The 22152-nt window shown below is 40.1% G+C and overlaps 1 protein-coding gene across 1 annotated transcript; it reads left to right on the forward strand.

Annotated features, from left to right (window-relative positions):
- The first annotated feature begins 11131 nt into the window (after nt 1-11131).
- On the forward strand, nt 11132-22151 carry LOC146968468 (butyrophilin subfamily 3 member A2-like). The gene is made up of 6 exons (XM_085760477.1): nt 11132-11146; nt 11786-11888; nt 14260-14601; nt 21222-21509; nt 21609-21734; nt 21982-22151. The coding sequence occupies exons 2-6, from the start codon at nt 11795-11797 to the stop codon at nt 22149-22151; spliced, it is 1020 nt and encodes a 339-aa protein (XP_085616603.1). The 5' UTR covers nt 11132-11146; nt 11786-11794.
- Nucleotide 22152: the final 1 nt, after the last annotated feature.

The raw sequence follows: 22152 nt of genomic DNA on the forward strand, positions 1-22152 counted from the left end.
CAAACCTCTCACAAGAGGAAACCTGATACACTGGGAACCGTTGCCCAGTGTAAAAAGAATAAAACCTACTTATGAAGACACTTCCATTTAGTAACCCATATTTAAACCCTGTGTAAGAGGTGTACACTGATACAACGTAAACAAACACCATGCATAACAGGGATGGAATCAGGAGCAAAGGACGGATTGCCGAGCGTCTCTCTCTCTCTCTCTCTCTCTCTATCTGTCCATCTCTTTTTTATCTTTTTTTGGTGATGAGATGACAGATGCTGAATATAGACTATACTCACCATCTGATGCTGAGGCTGTTGTGGTTGGCTGAGAGAGTTTGTTAGTTAGTCAACTTTTAGGCTCTTTAAAGTATCCTGTAATGTTTGTAAAAACCTTGGCTATTAACTCTTTTATGCTTGTAAAAATTGTGGCTATTAATTCTTTTTATGCATGTAAAAACCCTGGCTGTTAACTCTTGTATGTTCTTGTTCTTGCTGGATGTCTGTATAGTTGTGCCTATTTGCTATTGTCCTTTGTCTTTTCGCCTTTACAGTACCCCTGCCCCCTCCCCTCAATAAGCGTATCTCTCTTGTCAGGCCATCATTGTAAATAAGAACTTGTTCTTAATTGATTCCGCTCGGTTAAATAAAGGTTAAATAAAATAAAGTTTGCTTCACAGATAATTTTGTCAAGCTGAGTTTCCATTACGCCTGCCAACATCCTTTGATCTGACAATCTAATTCACGTGTTGATTCCATTAGTTGCATTAAATAGTGTTTGTTGTAATTATTTATTGCATTTAAATGTGCTTGGAACTGTGGAAACCTGCCTGTGAGGTCTTGGTGACGTGTGCGCACTGCCCGCCGGTCAGCCAAACTACCACTGCCCTGGCTGCACTTCGTCTTGCGCAGAGAGTAGACCTGGTTGGAGCTGGCGGGCTTTCTCTGGACGCAGTTTTTTGGCACGAAACTTCCACTGCGCCAAGCTGGATCTGTCCCACCTCCCCCTGCTGCGCCACCACACTCTCGGTGCGCCGCATTCTGCCGGTTAGCATCCGGACAGCTAGCAGGGATAGAAGCTCTCCTACTCGGAGTCTGCTGCATGGAGCTTCACCTGACCTCTGTCACTGGCTGGAGAGAAAACACCGACTCTCCACCTAGAAGTGTCCCACAACAAAACATCTGTGACTTGTCTCTTTTATGTTGTGTTGTGAAGCACTTTGTAAACTTGTGTTTTTAAAGGTGCTATATAAATAAAGTTATTATTATTAAAACATAGCAAAAGACCAAAATACAGACTTACCACCACATAGGACTAGAAGCCCATAGGTGATGATTAAGCTGGATTTCATTTGTATAAGTCTAGCATTTATTTTTTTTTTAGCAAAAAGCTCTACTTTCAAATATGAGTTGTTTGCCCCATAAAAATTAACCAAATATTAAATACATCCCTCAAATTGATACAGAGAGTAAAGCAGAATAGTGGTATTGAGGTAAGAAACCTGATGTGGGCTAAGAAACTCTCGCATCACAACTGTACCGAACTTGATACATCATATCGAACCAAATCTCTTTGTAATTAAGTCATATCGTTATCAAATCATTTTTGAATCGCATCGTATCGTGAATAGGAGTGAATCGTATCGCATCATATCGACAGGAGCTTCAGTGTATCGTTAATGTATCGCATCGGTGGCAGCGTATCAAGATGCGTATCGAATCGGCCTCAGTGGTGGAGATATACAAGTTTGCTGATGTAGGTTTGAGGTTTTTATGAACTTCCACACATAACACAAACAACACAACACACTGTTACAGTGAGTTATTACAGTAAAGTCATTACTGCACATGAAAAACAAAGAACCGATCAAAATAAAAACTGATTAATCCGTCAATAAAACATAATAAAGACAGTTAGGGCGACTGTGACAGTAGTTTATACAATAAAACAGTTTTTATTTTGTCCTCTGTTTCAAACTAAGTCCAGTCTTTGGAGCTGATTTAACACAGTCTGAGGATGTGATCATCATTCAGAGTGTTTTCATATCTTCACTTTCTGTAAATCATTCACTGTTTGATTGTAGAACAACATCTGTGTAGACGTCATGTCATTTGTATTATTATTATTTTTTTAATAAAACACATTTGTATGACTGATTGCAGTTGATTCTTTAGTTCAGTGGTTTGAGGAGAAATCTGTTCACAAATGCTGATTTGTGAGTTTCACTGTGAAAAAACAAAACAAATCATCCATCAAACCAAGCTGAAGCTCCTGCTGCTGGTTTCCAGTCGTCATCAGAGTGAGACTTGATTTCCTTAAAGCTGCAGTGTCTCAGTTTATCAACTGCTCAGACTAAAGAGTCAATGATCTGAGTCATGATGGTTTTAATTGCAGCTGCAATATTTTACACTGGTGATCACCAGACGCAAAGTTCACTTCAGGACAAACACACTCATAGTGAAACTGTTTAACCATTGAATAAAAATGTCTCTGTGAATGAACTTTTAATGTTTGTAGCTACTTCACCTTCCAGTCAGCTTCTTCAGTGTTTAGAGACCAATCAGCAGCTGTTACTGATCAATATACTGAACGATTACATGAAATTCTACAACTGATCAACCAGAGCAGGAAAAAGAGGTCAATGATCTGTTAATGATTCATAAATCAGTAATAGATCCACCAGAGCGGTGGATATGAAATCCACCAAACAACATGTTGTTCTTACAACATGATTTTGAAACTTTATTATCGGCCATTTCTCCTTCAACAAACCATCTCTCCCTTCAGTCTTCACTCGTGTCTTTTTTCTGTAAACTGTGAGACAAAATACACAAAAAATTATATTGGTTAATTATTACAAACTCAACGGTCACTTACTCAATATTTCACTGAGCTTCAAACAGTGTCCTTCTCAGTTGAATGGGTCTTATTTTTTAGAGTATTAGATTATGAAAATAGAAATAATAAAGATCTCACCCTGAGATTTGAGGAACTGTAATATTTTCTAATACTTACCAAATGATCAATAATTAATCAGTTAGGTTCAACCATCAGTCTCACCTGAACACTTGCATAGACAATTTCCTCCTGTGGTTCTTTGGCTGCTCTGAGGTTCTGGGAAGACTTGGATCTGGATGATCCTGGTTCTGCTTTGGAAACAAACAGAATTTGCGTTTCATCTTAAAATATAAAATAATGTGTAAAATGACACCTCAAATAATAAAACATATTTTGGTCACAGCCATTAATACAAAAATAAACCATTTGATAGCTACAGAAGATGAGAATGGCTATAGTATATTCATTTTTTAAAATTGTATTGCTATTTTCTCGTATAACTACTATTTTGTTATCTTGGTATAACAAAGACCTTTTAGTTCAGAAGAGAGAGCACATCTCTCCCACTTAAGCTTCTCTCCACCGGCTTCCTGTAGGATTTAGAATAGACTTCAAAATCCTTCTTCTGACTTATAAGGCTCTTAATGATGAAGCTCCATCCTATCTGAAAGAACGAATCATTCCTTACTGTCCTACCAGAGCACTCCGCTCCCAGAACGCAGGTCTGTTAGTGACTCCCAGTATCTCTAAAAACAGACTGGGAGGTAGAGCCTTCAGTTACCGGGCTCCTTTACTGTGGAACCAGCTCTCTCCATGGGTCAAAGAGGCAGACACTCTAACTACATTTAAGTCTAGACTTAAGACCTTCCTTTATGACAGGGCTTTTAGTTAGGGCTGGTTCAGGTAGCTCTGAACCATTTTATAGCTACGCTGCTATAAGCTTAGGCCCTCTCCTTTCCCCTCCTCTCCTCTCCTCTCCTCTCCTCTCCTCTCCTCTCCTCTCCTCTCCTCTCCTCTCCTCTCCTCTCCTCTCCTCTCAGCACATTTTGAAACATCATTATCATTATCTGTTGCACTTTGTAGTTGGAAGTTTTGCCCCCCCCCCCCCCCCCCCCCCCTTTCCCCTGCTGTTTAACCGGCCTGCCCTCTCTTCCTATGAACCAGTCTGCCATCCAGTCCTCCCATTAAGTTGGCCTGCTCTCCCTGCCTTCCCTCCCACCGGAAGCTGCCTCCATCAGCTCTTCTTACTGTAACATTTCTATGTTTCCCACATTCTGTGTTATAAATTATAAACTGTAAACTGTTTTCTTGTCTGTAACAACATCTATTGCACGTCTGTCCGTCCTGGGTGAGGGATTCCTCCTCTGTTGCTCACCCTGAGGTTTCTCTGATTTTTCCCTGTTAAAAGGGTTTACCATGGAGTTTTTCCTCAGTGGATGTGAGGGTCTAAGGGCAGAGGATGTTGTTATGATGCCATGTAAAGCCCTTTGAGACAAACTGTTTTTGCCTTGCCTTGCCTTTTATGGTAAGAGAAATAATTTATTGTAGAATATATGGCCATTCTAGGCTTCCACATAGAGCCTAACACTGGTCTATATATTTTAAACCGTGAGTATGTTTGTTAATGGTACATGTTGGTGTGACTGACAGTAGACGTCTCCTGCTTCTACATCTGGTTATAAATATACTGGTGCTAAAGGTCTGAACAGGCCTCTTACCGTTCTCTGTCTGTGCTTCTCTGCTGTGGTTTGTCTCAGTGCAGACGTTCAAACTCTCACCAGTGTCAGCAGCGTCTAAAACAACAGACCACAGAGAGAGGGAGCAGAAATCATTCAGACGTTAGAGTCGACCGCTTCAACTGCCACTGACTCCTCTTCTTATTTTAACCTCCTCAGTGGTCGACCAAGATGATGAACACCTGAATCTTAAAATAAGTTTCATCAGAATACAGACGTGTGAAAACTCTTGGCGGGTGTTTCACATGAAAATCTAGTTCACCTTTGTCCTTTTTCTTCTTTATGACAACGGCTGCATACGTCAAACTATTTGGATCATCTGCATCGTTCACTCCAGAAACTTAAATACAGGTAAAAGCCAGTGAATTAGAATATTTTGAAAAACTTGATTTATTTCAGTAATTGCATTCAAAAGGTGTAACTTGTACATTATATTTATTCATTGCACACAGACTGATGCATTCAAATGTTTATTTCATTTAATTTTGATGATTTGAAGTGGCAACAAATGAAAATCCAAAATTCCGTGTGTCACAAAATTAGAATATTACTTAAGGCTAATACAAAAAAGGGATTTTTAGAAATGTTGGCCAACTGAAAAGTATGAAAATGAAAAATATGAGCATGTACAATACTCAATACTTGGTTGGAGCTCCTTTTGCCTCAATTACTGCGTTAATGCGGCGTGGCATGGAGTCGATGAGTTTCTGGCACTGCTCAGGTGTTATGAGAGCCCAGGTTGCTCTGATAGTGGCCTTCAACTCTTCTGCGTTTTTGGGTCTGGCATTCTGCATCTTCCTTTTCACAATACCCCACAGATTTTCTATTGGGCTAAGGTCAGGGGAGTTGGCTGGCCAATTTAGAACAGAAATACCATGGTCCGTAAACCAGGCACGGGTAGATTTTGCGCTGTGTGCAGGCGCCAAGTCCTGTTGGAACTTGAAATCTCCATCTCCATAGAGCAGGTCAGCAGCAGGAAGCATGAAGTGCTCTAAAACTTGCTGGTATACGGCTGCGTTGACCCTGGATCTCAGGAAAGTGTAAAGTGTAAAGTAAAGTGTAAAGTTTCCACCATCAGTGATGGTTTGGGGTGCCATGTCATCTGCTGATGTCGGTCCACTCTGTTTCCTGAGATCCAGGGTCAACGCAGCCGTATACCAGCAAGTTTTAGAGCACTTCATGCTTCCTGCTGCTGACCTGCTCTATGGAGATGGAGATTTCAAGTTCCAACAGGACTTGGCGCCTGCACACAGCGCAAAATCTACCCGTGCCTGGTTTACGGACCATGGTATTTCTGTTCCAAATTGGCCAGCCAACTCCCCTGACCTTAGCCCCATAGAAAATCTGTGGGGTATTGTGAAAAGGAAGATGCAGAATGCCAGACCCAAAAACGCAGAAGAGTTGAAGGCCACTATCAGAGCAACCTGGGCTCTCATAACACCTGAGCAGTGCCAGAAACTCATCGACTCCATGCCACGCCGCATTAACGCAGTAATTGAGGCAAAAGGAGCTCCAACCAAGTATTGAGTATTGTACATGCTCATATTTTTCATTTTCATACTTTTCAGTTGGCCAACATTTCTAAAAATCCCTTTTTTGTATTAGCCTTAAGTAATATTCTAATTTTGTGACACACGGAATTTTGGATTTTCATTTGTTGCCACTTCAAATCATCAAAATTAAATGAAATAAACATTTGAATGCATCAGTCTGTGTGCAATGAATAAATATAATGTACAAGTTACACCTTTTGAATGCAATTACTGAAATAAATCAAGTTTTTCAAAATATTCTAATTCACTGGCTGTACATAGAGAATGCATGAAATTATTAACAGACTGAAGGCTGGCAGGTCGACTGGTCTGATTATATATACACACTGTACTTTATCATCTGAGACACATTAGATAGATAACTCACCTGAGTTTGACGTTCTTGACGTTATTGAGCAAACTGATGGATAGAAAAGTAAAATGATTGACATCAATAGAAAAAGATCTTAAATCATTGTCATACAGTATATTACAGGGAGAGGTATTTGCTTCTCTGTACCTCTGTGTTTGCTGACATGGAGAAACCCCAGCAGCAGCAGCAGCAGCAGCACCAGGGCTATAGCCGAGACGATGATGATGATCCACTGCAGGTTGTGGAGGTTTGTGGAGTCAGGGTCATTGGAGACGAGTTCTTTCTGAGCTGGTGGAAACATGATGGAAACTGAATGTGCTGCAACTTCACATATAACACCTGCTGTAGGACTTTCTAGTTTCTTAACAATATAGAGTTTTAACCACTGTAAAGATCTGTAAGTATTAAGTTATCATCACACAGTCTGTGAAGTTATGTTTCCTGTTCAGAAACATAAAATGTCTTCAATGAAGAAAATATATTTAAGCATTTTTGGTAACACTTTATTTTAAGGGGTCCTTGTTCCTGTGTATCTACCTAATTAATTACAGTGTAATTACCTATGTAACCGTATGTAATAACATGTACTTACATTGTAAATACATAGTGTATTTTAGTGTACTAACAGGTCCTTGTTACACTTGTAATAAGAAATGCTTGTGCAAAGAGAGAGGCCACTTTGGCATTTCTTATTACAAGTGTAACAAGGACCTGTTATTACACTAAAATACACTATGTATTTACAATGTAAGTACATGTTATTACATACGGTTACAAAGGTAATTACACTGTAATTAATTAGGTAGATACACAGGAACAAGGACCCCTTAAAATAAAGTGTTACCGGATTTTTTCATATTTACATATTTTCAAAAATATCCTTGATCGAACATTGTATTCGATTTAAACAGGATCTATATTTACCTCATATGGCAGTTTGTTGAAAGCATGTATGTTTACAATGAACATGGTTCATGTACACAATTTATGAAACACAAAATTATGGCTAAAATAATATCTGTACATTTTAAAAACATACATAACACTATAACTGGCAAAATCATTTTGGTCCAGATCCTGTAAAGAAATGTCGAATAGATGTAAAATACTGTATGACATAAATGCTTCTATATTGAGATATACTTATATATGGATTAGAGATGTTGCAGTGTAACATATTAGGGGATTTACTATTATACTATGTGAATGTGCCTAAAGTTAGCTGAGATAGGCTCCAGCTCACCCCTGACCCTAAGCAGTATAGAAAATGAATGAACAATTATGGTATCTATACGTCCTGTTAATAGTACAGAAATATTTTAGAAATAATAAAAATCTCAAATTCTGTACATTTCCATTCTTTAAAAAAATATCTATAACATGAATATTTTTGATGACATAAAAAAATGTTTTATGTTGAATTTCAGTTTTGTTTCAAAGATTATATACTTTTTTTTACTCATATGTTGATATATCATGACCTTTATAGCTCCTGTATTTTAATATATTTAAAATACATAGCAGGAATTGTGTACGTTGACATACGCATACAAAATATATACAGTATGATGGATATGGTATTATTTGATTATTTGTTGTATTTTAAATTTCATCATTTCTTTTGACTAAACATATATACATTATGTCAATTTATAACATTATTGCCAGTTTTTAACATATATTTGTGTAGATTTCTCTAAACACATATTTTGCATACAGTTTTACATAGTATAACAACAATAACGGTTTACATTTATGTAGTGCTTTTTAAATGATACCCGATACCCCAAGCACTTACACAAACTGTTATTACTCATGCAACATTCACACCGGGGGTGGTAAGCTACAACTGTAGCCACAGCTGCTATGTTTGTTTGAGAAATATCTATAAACCCAAATAGATTGTGGAAAAGATTTGACAATTCTAATGTACAATCATCGACAGTCCCTGACTGTACAAATAATAAACATTTTTTGTTTATTTACTAAAGGTTCAGTCTCACCTGTGACAGTCAGTCTGCTCTCTGGTGACTCTCCAGCTCCCTTGATGCTGCACTTGTACAGTCCTTCATCAGACCTGGAGATTTTCATCTTCACCTCCATGGCAGCACTGTTGTTCATTGATGTTCCATCTTTGTAGAAAACAGCTTTCAGGTTGGTGGAAGTCGTCTTGTTTCTGCAGCGCAGAGTCACAGTATCTCCCTCCATCACAGGAAGAGCAGGACTCTCCAGGATCACTGAGCCACCTGAGGAACATGTTGAAAAAGAGGAAAGTTTGATGAACAGACTTTGTTTTACTCTTAATAGAAAACTAAAGAGAATTCATACAGGTGAGTTAGATCACAAGTTCAAGATATATGGCTTATAAGTACCAGTGAGAATTATGTTGATGCTGTTGCTTTTTCTTCCTTCAGTCTCACACCAGTATTCTCCACTGTCTGATGCATAAAATCCAGCAGCTTTGCAGGACAACCCTGAAGATGTGCTCTCCATGACACATATTGTAGTCAATTCCCCATTAGCCCTGATCCCTCTCACTTGAGCAGAACCATCAGTTCCCTCACAATGAAAAGAGACACGCTCAAGTTCAAAGAACTGCAGACGGTCTGGAGTGATACGAAGAGAAGCTGCACCTGAAACTGAGAAAATAACAGAAGAGTTCCAAATTAATTATCAATATTCAGTTTTCTTATCCAGGGAAGGATGGACTGAGTTTAAACATACATCAATCAATCAATCAATCAATCAATCAATCAATCAATCAATCAATCAATCAATCAATCAATCAATCAATCAATCAATCAATCAATCAATCAATCAATCAATACTTGGAAATGAACATTTTAAAGGTTTTCCCTATTCCTCACCACTTTGCTGAGCATAAAGACTCTGAACTCGTGTCTCCAGCAGAAGAAATTCAAGCATCACTGGAGAAACAAAGGAGCAATGTTGTAAATCAGCAACAGATGCTTTGATGAGCAGCAACATATAAAAGTGAGGACAGAAAGAGAAGAAATGTGACACTGAGTACTCACACAGTCTGAAGCAGAGAGCTGTGACCTCCATGTCGTCTTGCTGCAGACTGAGCGTTGAGCTGAAATACAACTGAAGTAGAACGTACGTGACAACTTCCTCTTCCTGTGGAGGTTATTTCTGATGCTGCTGCAGAAGGGGGGCAGGCTGTCAGAGGCCTCAGTCGTCTCTCAGTCTGAGATACAATAATATTGTTCTCATGACAAAATGTGGTTGTGGATATGCTTTATCCAAGTCTGATAATGATAATGATTACAAAAGGTTATGATGATGTCATACCCTGCATCAACTAGTGAACACAACTGAAAGAAGTATCAATCCAATTGTCTTTGCCATGCACAACCACTGCATCAACGTAGGGAAGACAAAAGAGGTGATTGTTGACTTGAGGAGGAGCTACAATCCTCCTCTTGTCCAGATTGGTGGAGCAGCTGTTAGAGGTGGTTCCCAGTTTCAAATACCTGGGAGTGAGCATTTCCAGTCTCCTGGGCCTACAACATGACCAACATCATAGAGGCCACCAACACCTTTTCTCCTCCTGGCAGAATAGAAGCTGAAGAGGCAGAAAATTCTAGACAAATTAGGTTAACCCTCTTTAAATGCTGCTGACAAATGTTGATTTTTGTCCCCCTTAGGTTAGAGAAGCAACACTTAAAGCAGTACTAAAGAACTTTCAGTTTTGGTTGAGTTTGGCGGCGCCAGTGGCCCAAAGCGGTAGTGTTTTTGCCTGAAGGAAGACTCCATTTCCCATGAGCACTAGCGCGTGGAAATTAACAGAAGACGTCCAAACTAAGTTTCTGTTAGCAGCGGATCATTTCTCGGATAATTTCACAGTAAACACACTGAGAAATCCGACGGAAAGGTGCCGCATTGCCTGCTCCCTCTTCGTCGTGACTCGCAAAAGTGAAAGTGAAACTTAAGTGAGAACCGGTTTCCTACCATGCTCCTCAAAGCTGCTTAGTGCCAGTGAAGGCGATACAGACCCCCTCAGGCCATGACAGAGGTGTCATTCAACCTGTTGTAAGTCGATGTACCATCACAAAAGTTATGAAAATATTATATGAAGGTTGAAAAGTTCCTTAGTGTTGGTTTCAATGGATAAATACTACAAATGAAAGACAAGTGAAACTCATGCACTCACAAAGTCATACTATCATGTCAACTTTCCTTCATATTCTTGAAAGGCTTGGTGGTTGTTAAAGGAATAAAATGCCCCCTACAGTAAGAGCAGGTAAAAACAGCCACGTCATTTTATATATACTACACTTTGAAGCTGTATTGTTTTACCAACTGATCAGTTGCCTGGCAACAGGGTCAAAGTCCCTCATAAAGATATTCAGATTTAAATTAAACTGTAGGCATCATGTATTTGTGTTTAAAGCTGAACTGATTTACTGATCTGTGGTCAGATTCACATCTGATCAACAAAAACATTTACAGCATTTGTATTATAAATTGTAAACAACAAAACAGCTTGGCTGAACTTGAAGTTTAGGAAGTTTAACATGATTTGAGATCAACACTGAGTCTGCTCTAAATAAACTGGCCTGGTCAGAGGTCTTTACTTTATGATCATGAGTCAGTAAATGATTTACAGACTTCAGACTGTCGTCAGTTGAAATGAGCAACACAACTAGCAGCAGGTACGTGGTTTTCTCAATCATTTTGCTTCTGTTTTAATCTTGAAAAACCTAAAAGTGAATCTACTATAACAGTAGTAGTTGTATTATATATATATTCATGCATTGAACATTGGTTTTTATTTTATCCAATTCATAATGAATCAGCTTCTTATTAGAGTTTGTTAACTGAACTTAAAGTCTGGAGGTTTGACACAAATCTGTCAGATATTAAGAGACATTGTTGTCTCACATGGACATGAACAGAGTGTAAAATGTAAATTATTGTTAACAACAATTTATGCAGCACAAATTACCAGCCGCAGAGCTCTCCACAGGTCGTTAGCTATGTGCTCGAATGTTTGAAACTACAAAACTGCTTCACACACAATGCACAGTAGCAAGGCTGATCTTTTCCTGGATATGTGAATGTCTCTTAGAATATGCTGTTAAAAACTGAAGGAATGGACATGGTGATGTTGATTTTCTAAAAACATTTAAAAAAAATTAAAAAAAAAAAAAAAAAACAGCACAGAGAATTAGTAACTGGGGCCTTATAACAAGAATCTTTTATTTTGAAGTTATTTATCATTAACATAAATTTCAGTGCATTTGCGGTACAGTTTTGATTTTCATGTTCTAATGATTTCCGTATGTTTTCAGATCTGCATAATGTTTCATGGGATGGCTGGACTCTCCATTCAGTCTCCACTCACAACCATCAGTGTCCTGGTCGCCCATCTTCTCCTGATGACCTTTGTTGGAGGTAACCTCATGATACAATGATTTTTGAACAAATTAAATGAGACGTGTGAAAGGCTCTGTGTTGGACCCACAGATAAATTGATTCTTCTCTGCAACAGCAAATTTCTGTAACTGCTGAAACGCTTCTCTTTTGAAGAAATCTGACAATCAAACACCTGCCACCATCAACTGGTGCAAAGAAACAATCAGAGATTGACTATAGTGCATCCATCAGACTTGAACAAACAAGAAACCTGCTGCTACATTTAGAGTGACTCAGTAAATGTAGATATTTTTCTGGTCTGTTCAGTATCTTCATTGGAGGGGGGAGAACTTCTTGTTCCATCCTGTCATTCCATTGTAGTTTTTTCATGAAATCAACTTGGCCTTATCTCAAATTCCGTTTCATATTCCCTCTTTCATACGTAAATGTTTTGCATCCTGTCTGATGTATAGGGGAGAGTGGGGTAATTTGTGCCATGGGGCAAGTAGTTCCACCCCTGTTATCTAGAAAACCATAGAAGAAGTTGGTCATGTGACCACATATTTTTGAAGGGGCATCCATTTCACTCATCCTATCAAGAAGGGAGACACATGGCTTGAGAGGAAAACACATTTATGTTCAAAAAACAAGTTTTTGCCCTCCAAAGTAAAATTTCTATGATCAAGGTTTTTTGATTGCCGTGTTTGAACAATTATAGATAACTTTGAAAACAGTTCACACATGTTTTAGTGCTTTATTAAGCTACACCATGAGTCTATACAGTTAGCATGATGCCAGCTCAAAACAGCTGGGGAATCCTTTTTTTTCAAAATGCTGGGCTTGGGGTAATTTGTGCCAAAGGGCCTGGGTTAAGTTGTGCCAGTGGCAGTGCTGTCTGTGTATAGGAGAAACATGGCAGTGGGCACGGATTTGCTCGAAACTTAAAGGGATAGTTCACCCTAGAATGATATTTCGCTCATTATCTACTCACCCTCATGTGGACTAAGGGCTGGAAGAAGTTTCAGATTCCTCCGTGGCTTCTCTGAGTTACAGGGGGTCTCGGCATAGCAGTGCATGTCCATATAACGGTTGCAAAGGGACACCGGAGCTCTTCGTAAAAAAACACACACAAAAAAACATCCAAATACCTCCATGATGCTCGTATGTAATGTCCGTCTTGTGCTGAAGCCCCAAATTGCGTAATTGTCCCGAAAAAAATTAAATAAGTCTATATTTTAAGCTTGTTTGTAGCGGAAGCTTCTCGAAGCTCCTCTTCCTGGTCCGTCCAAATCTCGCGTGATTTGCAGTAACCGCACTGACGCATGCTGACGCCGGCGCAAATCACGCGAGATTTGGACGGACCAGGAAGAGGAGCTTCGAGAAGCTTCCGCTACAAACAAGCTTAAAATATAGACTTATTTAATTTTTTTCGGGACAATTACGCAATTTGGGGCTTCAGCACAAGACGGACATTACATACGAGCATCATGGAGGTATTTGGATGTTTTTTTGTGTGTGTTTTTTTACGAAGAGCTCCGGTGTCCCTTTGCAACCGTTATATGGACATGCACTGCTATGGCGAGACCCCCTGTAACTCAGAGAAGCCACGGAGGAATCTGAAACTTCTTCCAGCCCTTAGTCAACATGAGGGTGAGTAGATAATGAGCGAAATATCATTCTAGGGTGAACTATCCCTTTAACATGTGTGATGAGGGACCGCCCCTGAACACACCTGCCCAGTCTGGTTGTGCTCGTAGCCTGGTGGATGAACAAAACATTGCGTTTCTTTGCGCCACAACCCCCAGCGTGGCTCAGGCCTCCGCGACTGCATGGGGACAAGCGAGGGCCCGATCATCGCCGCTTCTGGCTTTAATTTTGTATTGAATGTCTTGCTTTTATATAGCATTATCATTTGTGAGATTAAAATGATCTGTTTTACTTCAATTATCAATGGCACAATTTACCCCAGTGTATTCTCTCTAATGGCACAACTTATCCCGCACCGGGGGCAAGTTGTGCCAGAATTTTTTTTTTTTTCTAAAGCTATATTTCTGAAACAGTTGATTTAAGATTCAAAGTGATTGTTCCCAGGGATGCACAACATCCTAAACTATATGTACATATATTAGTTGAGGGCATTATTATAATCCCCTTGCTTTAAAGGCAATTTAAGTAAAAATTGGCACTACTTACCCCGCTCTCCCCTAAAGGGCATGACTCAGATGTACTATGCTGTTGTATGATATTTTGTTAGACCACCATTGGTCATGACCACTGAGTGAACGTAGCCTCAGTTACAACTTCCTCAGTCACGTAGAGCTCATTAGAAGCTGTCTAAACTGTGTTATATAACTGATAATGCAACAATGTGTTCAGAAAAAACTAATGAGATAATATCTGTTCTGTTCAGGTCAGCCTCAGTTAATTGGTTCATCTCAGCCAGTAGTGTCCACAATTGGCGATGACATAATTTTGCCGTGTCGCCTTGAACCTGCCAAGGATGTTACCACCTACACAGTGGAGTGGTCGAGGTCTGACCTGGAACCAAGATATGTTCATGTGTGGCGTATTGGTCAGGAGCTTGCAGATATGAAACATCCATCGTACTCAGGACGAACATCGCTGTTCACTGATGAACTGAAGCACGGAAACATTTCACTGAAACTGTCCAGAGTGAAACCTGGTGATGAAGGGAGATACAGATGTTTCATACCAAACGAGGAAACTGAATCCGTCATTGAGCTTCATGTTGGTAAGTAGTGAAATACTGTGTGAGCAGTTTGGTGTCAGTGAAGACTGAGTATCATCTCAACTGTTAGTGAGTGATATTGGATTGTACATTTAACAAAAGTTCAAGTTGCCATATTATACTGTTTTTCGACCACTTCACGTCTAAGCATTCCGACCACATTGTATCTGTAGTGTATTGCCCCCAAATCAATCTGTGGTTCTAAATGTTAGCAATCTAAAAGTAGCTCTCAAGAGCTCTCCTAAGAACAAGCCACTTCTCTCTGTCTGTCCGTCCGTATCTATCTATCTATCTATCTATCTATCTATCTATCTATCTATCGTTCTATCTATCGTTATATCGTTCTATCTATCTATCGTTCTATCGTTCTATCGTTCTATCTATCGTTCTATCTATCTATCTATCTATCTATCTATCTATCTATCTATCTATCTATCTATCTATCTATCTATCTATCTATCTATCTATCTATCTATCGTTCTATCTATCGTTCTATCTATCTATCTATCTATCTATCTATCGTTCTATCGTTCTATCTATCGTTCTATCTATCTATCTATCGTTCTATCTATCTATCTATCTATCTATCTATCTATCTATCTATCGTTCTATCTATCGTTCTATCTATCTATCTATCTATCTATCTATCTATCTATCTATCTATCTATCTATCTATCTATCTATCTATCTATCTATCTATCTATCTATCGTTCTATCTATCTATCGTTCTATCTATCTATCGTTCTATCTATCTATCGTTCTATCTATCTATCGTTCTATCATTCTATTGTCATGGGAATGAAAGACAGGAGAGGTAGCACACAAGTGAGCAAGTTTATTCTCCATTCTCCACAGAGAAGGGGAGAAGGGAACAGAACACAGAACTACATGGCAGGTAGCAGTTCAGAGTAGTGCCCCAAGAACAGAGAGTACAGTCCCTTCTTATACCCCACTTTATGACACTGGTTACTTCATTACTACAAGCACTTCTAGCCTTCCCAGACAATAAACCAATTCAACAGATGTGTTACTCAATAAATGTCTACCCCAGTTGTTGGTTTCCCTATAGGAATTTACAGCCTAGATCAGTTAGTAAACAAGGTTGTACATGGGTCATCCTAGTGTCCTTCCTCTGCCCCCAGGTTTATTGTAGTCAACACACAAATGTCTCCATGAATGGAGTTACTGTAATAGGATTGCTACATGGTCTTACTACAACTACTTCAAAGACTATGTTACCACTGCAGGGAGGTACCAGAGCCAGAAGACAACCCCACACAAGTCTAACCAAAAGGGGGGAAAACACTCACTCGCTCACACACACACTTACAGCGAGGCAGCGATGACCAGCACGTAAGCCAAGCACGGTCACGGATGAAGTACACATGTTGCACACACAGTTCCAGAGAAAACACAACACACAAGGCACTGTGTCAACGAGGGACAACGATGGAACGCACAGCTTCGTGACAAGTGTTTAACGACATTTATTGAGTAACACACCTGTTGAATTGGTTTATTGTCTGGGAAGGCTAGAAGTGCTTGTAGTAATGAAGTAACCAGTGTCATAAAGTGGGGTATAAGAAGGGACTGTACTCTCTGTTCTTGGGGCACTACTCTGAACTGCTACCTGCCATGTAGTTCTGTGTTCTGTTCCCTTCTCCCCTTCTCTGTGGAGAATGGAGAATAAACTTGGGTGCATGCTTCCTCTCCTGTCTTGTTCTTTGACTCGCCACCGGCAGAACCAAAATTCCCATGACAAGATGGTGGCAGCGGTGGGATCTCGTGAGTGATTCGTCCATCTGCTGAGGGCAGACAGAGGCTGATCACCCCGAACAGGAAAAGAGTTCGGTCTCAAACCTCAACTCGTTCAGAGAACGAGTGAGAGAGCTGACTGACTCAAGGCAGAGGGACCATCACCGACGAGACAAAAAGAGTCAAAGAACAACACTTCTTATGGTAATGGGGTTAAAAAAAAAAGAAGGCGGCTGTGTTTATCTTTCCTGTGCTGTTCACCTGGAGAAGAGAGTAATCTCAAAAGGGCCCAGCCATATTCTGCCTGCAGAACTGCTGAGGGTATTCGGTTAAGTACCCATTTGGTGGGTCTGGGACTTCTACTGCTGGGGAATACCAAATAACAGCAATTTTCCACTACACTATCTATCTATCTGTCTGTGTAAATCACGTCTACTCCACACCCGTCAACTCTGTCAAATTAGAAAACAAGTGAAACTGAGACGCAGCGCAAACTCTGCAATGTGCAGACTGTGATGAGAAGTGGTACTGGGGAATATTGACATGGTTTTAGGCCGACAGGGGAGGCTTCACCCTCATCTAGACGTGCTATCATTCCATTTAGATATTCTCACTGCATTTTGCTATGATGCCCCTGCCTCCTGGAACGATCTTCAACTCACACTTAAAATTAATGCTCCTCCATCCTATCAACATTATAAAAATATCATCTCAAACCTCTTTACCACAGTCTGTAACTGTTTTTAAATTTTTATAATGAATCAGATGTATTTAACTTTTGTAACTGTGTTTTATCCTATGGTGTGCATTGTGTTTTGCTTTGAATATTGCTGTGATCTCGACGACATTGCAAATGAGGGTAAAACCTCAATGTCCTTTCAAGAATAAAAAAAGGTTTGAATTGAATTCCATGGCCAGGATTTATGTAATTGAATGGTAGCACTGTCAATTGAAGTGGTCTTACTGTCGCTGTTCTGGAAAAATCTCAGTGGTTGGAGCTCACCTTCAGACTGGCCTAGGGGCAAGACCAAATAAGTAGCAGGAGGTGGATCGAGTCAGCTGCTGTTGACGTCAAGAGCAGCTTTATTTCCAACTGGCACGGAATCAATTAAAGGTTGAAGAGAATGCTTATGGGAGAATGCTTATTACTTTTTTAAAAGTGATACATCCAAGGGGCGTTAAACAACACTGCGGAGTTTGTCGGCCTTAAAATAATGTTTCCAGACTCATTGCAGTGGTAGAAAAATGGTTAATAGGATGAATGGTGCTGCCGCTGCAGCCTGAGCCGGGTCGCGTCGGCTGAAACTGCACTGGGTCGGATCATGGTAGTTTTGGTTTTCAGCCACGGTATGGGAGGAGCCTCCACGCTCCCTGTATCAAGCTAGTCATTTATCTAACATCACAAATAGTCCCAATCTGTTCAATGAAGATAAAAATTAAACATATGATAAATATCCTGCATAGTTCTTCTCTATGCTATGGTGTGTTATACTGTTCTTCTACGAATTCTCCATATTCAACCTTTAAGGAAGCGGACAAAACCAGCATAAAGTGGATTTTGAATAATATGGGCCCTTTAAAAAAAAGTGTTAAAGCCCATCTGGTCTTTGAGAGGCTTAAGGACATGTCAATCAGCTCATTGACCTCCACTTGATCACTGACTTGTCACCCGTTCAGCCTTTACTTGTCAGCCTTGTCAGCCTGTGTTCCCCAAAGGAATATGATCCGTTAGCACACACACTGTTCTGGTCAGTGGTTCTCCTCTCTGTTATCAAGAGACTCTTAAATAATCATAAGTCTTTGTGATGAAGTTGCTTGGAATAAAATCAACTAACGGATGAGTAAATGTTCATGCAAATGAACTTGGCAACAGGAAAATATGTGAATTGTCCCCTTGACTTCAAGCTGTGTGTGTTAGTAGGGTTAGGATAGGAACCAACTGTTGCTTTAGTTTTAAGTTGTTAATGGCCAAAGAGGAACAGTGGTTTGATGTAAAAGACTGATTCACTAGTGAAAAACTACAAATCAGTGTCAAAACAGAAAAATTATATGTAGCGCTTTCTAAGTATCCGGGCTTTAAGATACAGCACTAAGGGTTCTTTATCTTTGTTATGTCTGATGCTAACTATAAGGTTGCTTTATTTATCATGACCTGTAACCCAGCTTACCTGACAAACTCCTCAGATAACATGAACTGAAAATGACGCAGGAGTTTAGTAATTTTACTCTTTACACCTCTGATTTTAAACCACTTTGTAAAGCTTTGTTACACACTATTTATTACCTTTTAATCACTATTAACTTGACACAAGATGAATCATGAATTAAAATAAATGAATTATTTATTCACACAATCAAAATATTTATGTAAAGGTCGAATGAGGTTACTTTAGCAACACAAATGATACTCTCTTTCTTTTAGAGTACTAGGAATAACCCAATTTAGAGTATTTCAAGAAAATCAAATAGTTGACCTTTAATCTCAGAAATTTAAATAAAAACGAAAAACCAGGCAAGTGCCCTTTAAAATTCACCAAGGCAATATTATCACTGTTAATTGCACAGAATCTCTCAACCCTTCTTGTAAACTGGTAAACCTCGTTCAAAAGGAAAATATCAATCAGTTACTCAAACCTGAATCTCTGAAACACGTAGGCCTAATATTACGTTTCAAAATTAGTGTGGGCCCACAGAAAAATAATAATACACGCCGTAGGATCGGACCAACTCGGGTGAGCTGTGGTGGTTGAGGGAGACCTGCCGTGTCTTTCCTCCAACGTCGGCGGACGTCGTCGCGGCAACGAGAAGGTCAACGAGCGGCTTCAGTGAGTCTCGACGAGGCTGGGACTTTTCCTGTATCAGCGGCTGCAGGTACAGAGACTGATACCCCTTTCCCACTGGCCAAAAAACCTGTTTAAACCCGCTAACAATCGGCTTTTGGTGGCAGTGGGAAAGGCGCACCGAGCCTTGTCGACCCGCGTCGGTGCGGGTCAAACGACTCAGCAAGCGACGCGGGTTAAAATCGCCTTTAATCGCCTCGGCTCCGAACGGCTTGCAGTGGGAACGCCAGACCCGCGTCAACCCGCTAATTTACGTGATGACACTGAACGTTACGTGAAGCTATGTCATCGCGCCGGTCGCGTCCATAGAGGTCGCGTCTCATATCACGTACCAAAACAAAGCTCTGCTCCGCTCTGCTCTCATCCGAGACTGGGATCAAAAGATCAGAGACCACTGACCAAAAACGATAGAAAAAAAGAAAAGAAAAGAAGCTGACGTGTTGTGCCGCGGACGTCCGTCATCCGGCCGCAGCAGACTCTCTGTCCTCCGCGGTCCTGGTGCTCCAGGTCAGCCAGCCAGAGAGTCTGCCTCGGCGGACGGACACTCCGCGGCGGGCGGCTGTGGCATGACTGTGTGTGTCTCTTGCACCGCGGATGAGAGCGGGGCGACTGGTTTATGCTCTGTCTGATCCCTCAGCGGGGGGGTCAGACTCGGCTCATTTTGGTCAATGGGAAAGGGGCCAAATGCCGATTGTTAGCGGGTCGACCCGCGTTTAAAAAACCCGCGTCGACCCGCTAATTTTAGTGGGAAAACGGCTTGAGAGACTGGTTCAGCGTGGGTGAGTGAACACGGTATCGGACACAGTGTCTCCAGCATTCAACAACACCTCACAACTCATCCACAAACAGGCCTGCAACGGGGGGTTTGTTATTTTCTTTGCCGGCTGTTGTATTATTATTTTTCTGTGGGCCCACACTAATTTTGAAACGTAATATTAGGCCTACGTGTTTCAGAGATTCAGGTTTGAGTAACTGATTGATATTTTCCTTTTGAACGAGGTTTACCAGTTTACAAGAAGGGTTGAGAGATTCTGTGCAATTAACAGTGATAATATTGCCTTGGTGAATTTTAAAGGGCACTTGCCTGGTTTTTCGTTTTTATTTAAATTTCTGAGATTAAAGGTCAACTATTTGATTTTCTTGAAATACTCTAAATTGGGTTATTCCTAGTACTCTAAAAGAAAGAGAGTAACATTTGTGTTGCTAAAGTAACCTCATTCGACCTTTACATAAATATTTTGATTGTGTGAATAAATAATTCATTTATTTTAATTCATGATTCATCTTGTGTCAAGTTAATAGTGATTAAAAGGTAATAAATAGTGTGTAACAAAGCTTTACAAAGTGGTTTAAAATCAGAGGTGTAAAGAGTAAAATTACTAAACTCCTGCGTCATTTTCAGTTCATGAGTGTCACAGTCTGTCCATGAAGCACTAGCACAACATTAGCATGTGTGCTATCTGTAGCAGTCTGTAGAATTGCTCGTTAACTCCGTAGCTCCGTAACTCAGTCTTTCAACACTGTGTACATCACTTAACCCTGTACTTAACGTAAGAGTAAGATTACACTCATTAAACACACTCTACATTAGCGAACTTAGCTGCAGACTAATCGCCATGGCGAGGAAGAAAACCACACAGCGGCCATGCTTCGGAGCACACCTCAATTCTCCCTCCTTCCTTTTCCTTTTTTTCTCCCAAACTCTCTGGTCCCGCCCCTTGGCCAATCCCCACAGAGAAAACCTGACGTCTCTACTCACTGACCAATAGTAGCAGGGCAAAAACCAAAACACCAAAACAAACAAGTTAGTCTGATTTACCTCATGTTGAGGGAACTACTTTTCACACAATCTATAACCTGGTTTCGGTTTTAAAGGAACATTGCAACTATTTTAATGCTGGGATTTATTCCCTGGCTACATATAATAAATATTATATTCGTCATAGTATTGAATTATTAGCTTCACTGGTCATTTAATGCCTGTATTTCTGACTCTTGTTTTGAAATGTTCCTGTTGTCCATCTCCAGGTGCTGCCTCGTCACCTGTCATCAGTTTAGCAGGGACTGACAAAGACAAGGGGGGAGTGGTGTTACAGTGTGAGTCTAAAGGCTGGTATCCAGAGCCTGAGCTGCTGTGGCTGGACGCTGAGGGAAAGCTGCTCTCTGCTGGACCTACAGAGACAGTCAGAGGTCCTGATGTCCTCTATACTGTCAGCAGCAGAGTGACTGTGGAGAAGAGACACAGCAACAGCTTCACCTGTAGAGTCCAACAGAAGACCATCAACCAGACCAGAGACACTCACATTCATGTTCCAGGTCAAAACTCTACATTTAAACACTGTGTTAGTTTCAAACAGCTGAGGTCTAGTTCTACACAAACACCATCTGGTCTGATTGTGTGTTGTCTCATTTCAGATGATTTCTTTAAGGTCCAGTCCAGTTCTTCTCCTCTCATCACTGGCTTGGTTGTTACTCTGGCTGTTTCCATCATGATCATTATCTCACTTGTCTTTTATGTCTGGAAGAAGAGACAAATCATCAGTAAGTCACAAATGAACTACAGTGGTTTGTCAATGTCAAGTTTCCTCACAGGTTCAATGTGAATGGCTTCAATGTATACAGACTGAGTTAGTGGTGGGAACAGAGAAGTTCACTGTCACATGTGACACTGTGTCAGTGAAATTTAATTTGTGTGTCAGGTGTTTGATTTTTAATCACTGATATCAAAGCGAAGTGAATAGAGTTTTGATTTGATTTTGTTTTTTTGTTTCCTGTATTATTTTTACAGAGACCAAGAGAGGAAAACAGAACGAAGAAAAAGGTACACAGGTAAAAGAGGAAAAAACATTTAATTCAACAGACAAGACTATTTGCTGCTTCATACTTTCTATCAATGGAATCTATAATAATAAAAAATCTTCATCTAATCTTTTCTCTGTTCTCTTTCCTCTCGGATGAA

The sequence above is a fragment of the Trachurus japonicus genome, chromosome 18, assembly GCF_045865225.1.
Source record: "Trachurus japonicus isolate A0001 chromosome 18, Traja_1.0".
Taxonomy (NCBI): Eukaryota; Metazoa; Chordata; class Actinopteri; order Carangiformes; family Carangidae; genus Trachurus; species Trachurus japonicus.